Source organism: Genypterus blacodes, unplaced genomic scaffold (assembly GCF_046128005.1).
Source record: "Genypterus blacodes isolate CSIRO-AG114 ecotype Tasmania unplaced genomic scaffold, CSIRO-AGI_Gbla_v1 ptg000057l_1, whole genome shotgun sequence".
Lineage (NCBI taxonomy): Eukaryota > Metazoa > Chordata > Actinopteri > Ophidiiformes > Ophidiidae > Genypterus > Genypterus blacodes.
In genome coordinates, this window is record NW_027466869.1 from 1,417,246 (window position 1) to 1,427,571 (window position 10,326).

The following is a 10,326-nucleotide window of genomic DNA, read 5'->3' on the forward strand; positions in this document are numbered from 1 at the left end:
GATGATTGATGGGGGAACGCCCAGGATCAGTTGATAGATTTGACAACTCAGGAAGTATGTTGAAACAGAAAGAGAAAGAGGGAGAGAGAGTGAGCGGGCAGAGGAGAAGTAGTCTTCCTTTTGCCAAGTTTTGTTATGATTGACGTGTAAATACATTAAACCCTGGTCTATTTCTGAGAGTATTTTATGTCTATTTGCACATATTTCTATATGCCTAATATGCTCATGTTCCTTAATCAAGACTGCTGCGGCTTTAAGTACAAGAATTCTACTGCCTGCAGTGTTGCTACCACAACAAAGTGAACAAGCGTGACAAATAGGCCTTATCCCCAGCTTCAGAGTGAACCATTTGTCTGTCTCAGTTGTTTGTCCATGTGCAGGAGTAAAACACAGCCAAAATACTGTGTGTCAAGCGGTTTCTGCATACTTTCATGTACAACATTGTTTTCACCAGCAGATGTCCTCCACCTGCACCTGATTAGGCTTCAAGTAACCAATCAATTTTCAATACACCCAAACACCATATCTGCTCCTGGTTGACCTGACTTACTTACTGTCCCAGACCTACCTGATGATTCCATAATAGTGTTCTCTCATGTAGCTGCAGATACCCCAGAGGAAGGTGCAGTTAATCAGTCTTTGTAATAACTTTAAGTATGACATTTTCCTGTAACTATTGTGAGAACCGCCCAGGTGAGATGATCTGATAGAAGGCCGATCAGCTTGATCAGCAGGCTGTGTAGGTCAAGCTTTTGAGACTCTGTTTGAGACTTTACTCCCTCATTGTGCACACTACCAGTGCCTTCATTGAATGCAGCCAATGATATTATTTAGTTACATATTTTTTACTGATACTGCGCAGAGATCACACAAAACATAACTAATTGAGCTATGTGTTCTGCCAAAACACAGTAAATTAAGTTGTAACGTAAATGTGTTACCTTGTATACCATTGAAAAGTTTTGAATGCACAGTGAGTGTTATGGTGATTTGTCTCAAAGGAAAGCATTGTTCTCTTTTCACACCCACATTTCCACACAGCACAAATTATAGATAATTGCTGCAATGTCTGAATCAATGCTCACCCGTAAAACAACTCTGCAAACGTTTTTTCTGATGTGTGTCACTATCATCACCAACAAAAGGCCTGTTAGATTATGTTCACCTGGTCCACCTGGTCAATTCGTGCTATGTCAAGCTCGCGAAAGAAAGCAAGACTAGTACCGGAATAGGGCGAGATATTTTAAACATATTTTTATTTCTTTTATTACTAATTGAACGTTTCTATCTAAGTGCGCATTATATTTTTAGGTTTAACCATTGAGAGTTTGCTGTTAGCACCTCATGCATAATTGTGCTTACACAACAAAAAAAGAAGAAGAAAAAAAATGCACAATAGGCTGCTAACACTTTTGAAAAGGAATTAATTCAAAACTGAACTTTTCCGAAACATGCATTTAAACCTAAGTTGTCCAATGTCAACTTCAATCGCCACTATTTGAAAACGCGCGTTAACATTTATTTTATTTTGTAATATAAGCGGAAGTTGCACTAATTTTCGTTGCGTTCTATCAGACCTTCAAGAGATAGAAGAGGAGGAGGAGGAGGGACCACAAAACTCGAGCCTGGAGTCAATCACAGCGTGGACTGACTGGAGTTGGTCACGGAGCCCCTCTTTTTGATGATGCATTTCACTCACAGAAACATTTAAAAGGGATTAAAATAACAACAACCGCGAACAGCGAGACGTTCCGACAGAAGCTGTGAAGGATGGGCGAGCAGGCGGACGCTGCGTTCAAAACCACCGGGTCCAAGTGGCTCCTGCCCGTCAGTGAATATTTGGGGTTCCCGCTGGATCAGGTAGAAATCTGTTTACATCCTTCAAGCTAATTTTTTTTGGACATTTCTGATAAAAGAAATATTTTATAAGTCATATCTTTCGAAGTTTTAGCACCACTTTCGCCACTTTATTTGTATATTTATGGAACTTTTTTTGAGAAAAAACCCGTGTGGTGATTCCACACCCAGCGACGCCCACATGATTTGAACGCAGCACTGATAACAAGCGTGAAGTGCAGCAGTTCTAGACCACACAGCCACTTAACAATGCATCCCCATACAGAAGTAACAGGAATTCTGTTGATCAGAACAAAATCTTGTGACTTGTTGATTATTGTTGAATTTTTTCTCCCACATAGGTGAATTTCCTGGCCTGCCAGCTGTTTGCCCTGGCTGCTGCCTTCTGGTTCCGGCTCTACCTCTGTCCAAAACATGCCAGTCCCCTGGTGCGACATGCTGTGGCCACACTCTTCGGCGTGTCCTTCCTCATCTTCTGCTTTGGCTGGTAAGATGCTGTCTTAAAGTTGAGGCCAGATCACTCACACCGTTCTGCACTGGTACGTCGCTCAAATGATGCTGCTGAGGCTGCACTGCACCCTAATTTCTCCAATGTGTCCGCACCACTGAGGCCCCTCAGAAACTTGGGATTTGTGTACATCATTTGTCTACCTTTCTGCCTAATTGATAGAGGGAATGTCCAAGCAGCTGATCCAGTTAGCAAGGCTGTGGACAAGAAGAGGGCACAAACACAAGCGATTTTGGTAGTCTGTACTGACACACACTCATTAACTAAATAGGCATACGGCCACTTTCCCATTGACAATAAAAGGAAAGTAGATTAAAACAGCGTATCACTCACTGATGGGATTGTTTGCGTCCTCCTCCTCAGGTATGCAGCTCACATTGTTGCTGCAGTGTTTGCAAGCTACCTGATCATCACCAAAGCTGACATCAACAATGTACACAGGTATGTTATGGTATTTCTACCTTACACTTGAGTGTCTATCATAGCTGAAGATGACGATGGGTAAATTCCTATGTCGTCTTTGCAAAAATGTAAACATAGAAAGAGGAACCTGTGTTGTTGTTTTTTGTATTTTTGTAGTGCAAATGCTTGTCAAATGTCGTGTGTGTGTGTGTGTGTGTGTGTGTGTGTGTGTGTGTGTGTGTGTGTGTGTGTGTGTGTGTGTGTGTGTGTGTGTGTGTGTGTGTGTGTGTGTGTGTGTGTGTGTGTGTGTGTGTGTGTGTGTGTGTGTGTGTGTGTGTGTGTGTGTGTGTGTGTGTGTGTGTGTGTGTCTTGGTTCAGCTTAATTGTGATGATGCCAAAAGATAAATTCAAAACAAATTATTTAGGCATTTAAGTCTGAAAAAAGTAGAAACTTCTATTAGGCAGAAGTTCTATTTGGTTCTTCTGTCTCTTCTCACCTGCACATTTTCCATTTAAGAAATTTGGAAATGTGGACTTAACTGAAATGCTTTTGGCAAATCGTGCAAACATGAAACCTGTCAGGCCACTGTGTGTGCGTGTGCGCATGTGTGTAACGACATCTCGTCTTTCATGAATAGAGGTTTTGAGGACATGTTCAGGTATTCTAAAGTAAATGGAGTCCTTGAGGGTGGGGTTAGCTGTGTCACCGAGGTTAAACACACACACACACACACACACACACACACACACACACACACACACACACACACACACACACACACACACACACACACACACACACACACACACACACACACACACACACACACACACACACACACACACACACACACACACACACACACACACACACACAACCCTTCATCAAAAGAACAGGGTGAGAGGAGGAAAATGACATAATACATAAAAAATGATTGAATAGCAATGGATCAATTAGGATTTTGAAATGGTGATCCTGAAACGAAACCGCTCTGTGAGCAAGCAGAGTTGACCCAGACACGTTAAAATACTAGAAGCCCATGATGTCACTTCATTGACACAGTGTACAATACCACCATTCAGTCAGCCAATAATCAACCCATTTGTAAAGTGAAACACCTTTTTCTTGTGACCATGGCAGATGTTAGCAGATCAAACACAGGTGTGCTTCATTAACCTGTGTCAATGTAACATGCTGCCCTCGTTAGTGTTACAAGGTGCACCTGTGCTGCTCTCCTGCCTGTTAACCCTGCAGTGACATAACATATTCTAGATGGTTCTTTATTCAAGGGAAATCAATAAAAAAAATCAAATATTCAAAGAGGAAAGCATTTTTAGCTCGGATTAGAAATGAGTGTGTTTTAGAATGCAAGAATGCTGAAGTAGCCGGGGTTGTAAACTCTAAAATCTCCATCCTTTGTGTTGATATGATCATTCTGTACAGGTCTGATGTCGTTTTGTTGTTTTCCCCCTCGCTCAGGTACTCGATGGTGATGGCGATGGGCTACCTGACGCTGTGCCAAGTGGGCCGAGTCTTCATCTTTAAATACGGAATACTATCCACTGACTTCTCTGGGTGAGTGGCCCCTGAGTCCCCCCCCCCCTCTATGCTACACCTGCTTAGTGGGAGTTTATCAGTCATGTCGTCTCTCTTTGTTATCAGTCAGTGCTTCCTAATTGGTGCTGTACCCGCATACAGAGTCACTGTAACCAAGGCCTTGTGTCAATAACGCAGCTGATTACGCCGTTTGGATTGTTAACGGTCAACATCGCTAAGCGGGACATACTAACTCGCCCCTGCCCGGCAACTGTGACTTTGTTGTTGGTAACACGTGCGTTTTTAAGGGCGATCTTGTATCACCAGCATGGCAAGAAACCAGTTTGTAAGGAAATTAAGGGTCAGAGGGTCACGCAGAATTTGACTGCACCCTCCCATCCTACCAAAATAAGTGTTTCCCTCTTGTGCAGCTGTTTCAAGCATATGTATAACATCGTATTTTCTACAACAAAGAATGGATGTCTGGGGTCTGAAGCTGCTGCTGTGATTGCCGCTGATTGTAAGAGAGACATGCCGACACACTGGACTATTCCTCTCGGAGAAAAGGAAAGGGTGCATTTCCTCCTTCACCATGTGTGAAGTGACTCGCACATTATAACCACCTCAGAAATAAAAGATTGCATCATCGAAATAAGACTATTTTGAAATGAATCAGCCATGTGCTGTGGTGTCGAGTTACTGCTTTCCCTCTGATGCAGTGTGCAATGCAGAGCGGGGAAGAGTGTTGTTCACGAACCGGTTGTTGAAAAGGACAGAACGGCCGGAGATGCCTCCCAGGATCAAACATCAGAAACATGTTTGAAACAAATATTTAACCTGCGTGGCGCCACCAATACACACACCTCCAGAGGATTATGCATGAGGCGCCATGGGAGGTTTTGCTGAAAAATGACAGATGCCAGATGATGAGGGTGCAGCACGGGGGTTTTGGATGAAGTTTCAGGCAGCTTCGTTTGTGTGCCGCGTGACTCCCATGATGAGCAACCAGGCCTGTGAGTCAGCTCATGGCACGGCTGCATATTACATTAGAGCTCCAGCTCCTGTTAGAGGTTCAGGCTGCACAGATAAAGGATTGTGAATCACTTAGGTGTTATTTACTACTATGGTAGTGAAATAATCAGGTGACAAAGAAAACAGTGATATTTTAGACTGAGGTGATTAAGAGTAGTTGCAGTTGCTGTCAAAATGATGCTTTGTGTATTTTTTTTAGTGAATTTAGACTTTATATTCCCACAAGCAAATCCACATCCTGTCCCCTGGCAGCTTTGCTCTCAGGTCCCCAGCATCCTCATATGCACTTTTGGGGTTTTTCAGGTTTGGATCACAAAAGGGTAGAAACGATTTGTGGAATGTTTGGATATAATCAGGGAGGAAAAACACCCTCAACCGGACAATGAGAGACGGATTAGGAGACTCGTGGCACCTCTCTCTCGCTCTCTCTCTGAGTTTCAGTGCATTAGGTTGCTAAGGAGTCTTAACGGCGTGAAGGCTCACTGAATGCTCCTCTCTAAGCTCAGATTTGGACTTGCGTCGCTGAGCCAATGTTGCAGTCGACACGGGAAAAACAGCCTGCAGAGGTGGAGAGCTGCACAAACTGCCTGGCAGCCGGAAAGTGTTTCTCTCAAAGTGACTGCCAGCCCTCACTGAGCTGGCACTGCCTGCCACACGGACGGCCTCGCTCTGGTTTTCCATGCTGTGCACACAATGCAGCCCTCTCACACACAGCAACCTCTCTCTCTCTCTGTGTGTGTGCTCATGTTTAAACTTTAATTGTCCCTCTCTCTTCTCTCTCTCTTGCACGCTCTCTCCACACACACACACACACACACACACAGTCCGGGGTCAGGGGGGGGTCTCTCTTTGTGAATGAGGGGTGACAAACCCGAGCAGGACTCTGGTCAGACTCACTGAACAGAGCCTTTAGAGCTCTCATCACCTCCGTCTGTCACCTTCCTCTTATTGGTTCTTTTCCTTTTGCATTTACTCCTTTGTTTGTGTTATAAAACCAAACCAACAAAGAATGACATTTGAGTGCGCCTTTTCCACTCGTCATTGCTTTGAAATAAGGTTTTTATAGTAAAGATATTGTCTCTTTCCTCAGGCCTCTAATGATCGTAACACAGAAGATCACCACACTGGCTTTCCAGCTCCACGACGGTGAGACACACACACACACACACACACACACACACACACACACACACACACACACACACACACACACACACACACACACACACACACACACACACACACACACACACACACACACACACACACACAGAGCATCAATATGACAGTGGTTTAACATTTCTAAAGAGGTTTACTGATGACATTCACTTGTTTTTCAGGTATGTGTAAGAAGCCTGAGCAGCTGAGCCCAGAGCAGAGGGAGATGGCGCTAAGGCAGGTTTTCACCACTATTTGACACACTGAAGTGTTTTTATGCAGTGGTAATTGTATATATGCCTGTGAAACATCACGTGCACTTGAAATTGTCATCATATATCAGCCAGGGCCAATGTGACCCTTAAACCATTTTGTCACTATAACTTTCTGAGACACGTTTATGCAATATAAGACATTGTGTATGTAGTCAGTATGTGTCTGCACCCACTTTCCCTGTCAAACGTATGCATTATGGTAGCATCTGAGCTAACGCGTTTCGAAGAATAAGTCTTTCTCTCCATGGAGCCATGAAGGACAATGACAAGATGATGTGACCATAGTGAATATGTTGTCCATGCAAAAGCATGCTGGGAAGTTAGAAAAGAGGCATTATCATGCATGGAAAGATTCCATTGTTCTGCTTGTGAATAGACGAGAACACTTCCATCAATGTGCACGCCTGCCATTTCCAAGGAAAATTGGAAATGTATCGTAAAATGTATGGTAAATCTTTCATGTTCATTCATATAGAGTCGTGTTTACATTAAATACTGCACAAATGCTGTAGTTCAGTGTAAAATCACATTCTGTCACACGTAATCTTTAACATAAAACAGCTACGTTTCGCCTGATGTCACTCCTATGGCTGTGAAAATCTATGTCTCAGTCAGTTCTCATGTTGTTTCTGCAGGGAGAGGCCTACCCTCATCGAGTACCTCAGCTACAATCTGAACTTCCTGAGCATCCTGGTGGGGCCGTGCAGTAACTACAGGGACTACGTCGACTTCATCGAGGGCCGACACATCCGCAGGAGGCTCCGGCTGGCTCACTCCGGGGCGTGTAACGGACAGAACGGTTACGACATGCTACCCGACCCTTCACCTCTGGTACGTTTCTGACCACTGCCTGTATCTTAATGGACATGTAGGATTGGGATTAGGAGTTGCACAATCAATGTTCCAAGTTTACAGAGTCGGTGCTGCTCACCTCCAGGCAGGAATAATGTCTCCTCTCCTGCACAACATGAGTTATAGACGCGTTCACAGGTCTCCTCTGGTGCTAACAGGGTCGGGACATTATTTCAGATATAGTCACACTGACATTATTAACCTTATTAATCATACCAAACAACAAATATGCAGACATACAGCGACCTTGTTCTGGCGGGGACGTGACCTGTGTTGTCAATCGATTGTAGCACGCCGTCTGTGGAAAGCTGCTGGTGTGCTGCGGCTGCATGCTGTTCTTCCTCATTGTGACCCGCTCCTTGCCAATAACGCACAACGTGGACCCCGACTTTGTCAGCCACGCCCCCTTCCTCACCAGACTCGCCTACGCTTTCTTCTCCATACAAGCAGCGAGGCCCAAGTTCTACTTTGCCTGGACACTCGGTGAGCCGCGTGCAGAATAATTCAATCCAAGCTATATTAGAAAAATAGTTTGTCTCGTAGTCGACATCACATTTCATTCGTTGTGTGGTGCGTTTCTTCCCGTGTCATGCAGCCGACGCCGTCAACAACGCAGCAGGCTACGGTTTCATGGGCCTGGATGAAAATGGACAGCCATCGTGGGACCTCATCTGCAACCTCAACATCTGGAGGATTGAGGTTCACTGAAGGAGCACTGAGTTCCTCCGTTAACCCCTTTGTTGTACGGTGGTAAATGTTCACATGGTTCCAGTATGAGGTCATTGTATGTTACTGATGCAGCTCTGATCTCTTCTCAGACGGCGACGAGCTTTAAGACGTTCATAGACAATTGGAATATTCGAACAGGAATTTGGCTTAAAACGTAAGTGTGGCTCGGTTGAACTTGTATCTAAATGTATTTTAAGAGGCAATCTGACACTTTTGGTATGGATGTAAACTCCAAAACGGTTTCCCCTCCTGTTCCTCTTCCTCTTCCTCAGTGTGTGTTATGACCGAGCCCCCCGGCACAGTCTGGCCCTGACCTTCGTCCTGTCTGCCCTGTGGCACGGCGTCTATCCAGGCTACTATTTTACCTTCATCACCGCCATCCCCATCACCATGGCAGCTCGAGCCGTGAGTATCCCGTCGCCTCTGGAAGGTCGAACTGAAACCTCCCGTCTGTCTTGTTTGTCCCTCTGCTCCGTCGTGAGGAGTGTGAAGCATAAGGATGCATATTTATCTCTGTTCACGTGTCTCTTCCCACCAGATACGCAAGTCTGTCCGCCACTACTTCCTGGGCTACGGAGGCGTGAAGCTGGGCTACGACGTCTTAACTTGGGCATCTACTCAGCTGGCCATCTGCTACACGGTGATGCCGTTCCTACTGCTGGCAGTGGAGCCCACCATGATTTATTACAGGTACCTCACACACTCACTGCTTTGGTTATAGGAGGAGACACACACACACACAAACACACACACGACACCCTCTTATCTGATGGTCAAAACAATGTACATTATATTGGATCACACTGTCTGTCTGTCAGATGTATCAATACTGAAAACATGTTCCACCTTATGGATGCTGCTTATGACATGTTGTATTATTTTACCTACAAACTACATCAAGTGTATTTGTCTGAGAGTTATTTATTGAGGGGAAAACAGAAATTGAAAAGATGTAATTGTTTTCCTTTGTTATGTTTACTGATTTGTAAGTATAAACAAAAATCCCCAAACCACCACCCAAGTAGTTTGAAGGGTTAATATTTTGACGGCCCTGTTCCTGTGCTGGGCAGGTTTGAATTGAGTCGAGTTGAGTCGTCGATTCCTGATTAGGGGCCATGTTGGACATTCTTGAGTATGCAAACTGAGATTGTCAAAAAATACATTTTGGTTAAATAGTTTAGTACAGAGATGCTTCCCAGGATCTCGGTACTAGTAGTAGTGTGTGTGTGTGTGTGTGTGTGTGTGTGTGGCATATTGAAGAGCTGCTCTGCGTCCGCCACCAAAAGCGTTTTGTTGCGGTTGAGCATTTGTTACGGCTGAAAGTGGATTAAAAAGGAGAGGAGCACCTGAATGCTCCTCTTCTCCTTCTGAAGTACAAAATCCCACATTTTACTAAACCAACTAAAATTTAGTTTATTTATCCTTCAGCTTCTCAGCTCTCACCTCTGGAGAAGTTTCACTGCAAGTTCCCATCTCTCTCTTTTCTAGGTCCATGTACTTTCACGTGCACATCATCAGCATTCTGGCCGCGTTTGTCCTCCGTCAGAGGCACAAACCTCGTGAACCCTCTGCCACCAGCGACACGCCCTCCTCCTTCTCTTCCTCCTCCTCCTCCTCCTCCTCCTCCCCCAGACTGGCGTCTTTGCAGTGTGAAGCTGCTCACTGCAACAACAGCAAAGGAGAATGAAAGTCCCCTCTTTTCCTGAAGGAAACATGGGGAGACCTGCGATGGCGGAGCGGCCATCGCAGCATTTGAACCAACAACACCGGACGTACGCGGATTATAACTTGAGCGCTTGTGCCGTATTGACACAGAGACGCATCAACCCAAGGAACCGAGATGCTGGCGTCTCTCCACACGTCCCACTTTCTCCCTCTGTGCCCACTGAACACCAGCCTGCCCACTCCAGTAACAATGCCACTGTGTGAAGACAGAATGGAGGCTCTTATGCTCGCCCGGCCCGCAAACGGGGGCC

At 45.0% G+C, this 10,326-nt stretch overlaps 1 protein-coding gene across 1 annotated transcript; it reads left to right on the plus strand.

The window, feature by feature from the left end:
- Positions 1-1,770: 1,770 nt before the first annotated feature.
- Positions 1,771-10,037, plus strand: mboat1 (membrane bound O-acyltransferase domain containing 1). The gene is made up of 13 exons (XM_076152592.1): positions 1,771-1,860; positions 2,199-2,344; positions 2,729-2,806; positions 4,248-4,343; positions 6,427-6,482; positions 6,677-6,735; positions 7,409-7,600; positions 7,912-8,104; positions 8,217-8,320; positions 8,440-8,504; positions 8,623-8,755; positions 8,889-9,040; positions 9,839-10,037. The coding sequence occupies exons 1-13, from the start codon at positions 1,771-1,773 to the stop codon at positions 10,035-10,037; spliced, it is 1,563 nt and encodes a 520-aa protein (XP_076008707.1).
- Positions 10,038-10,326: the final 289 nt, after the last annotated feature.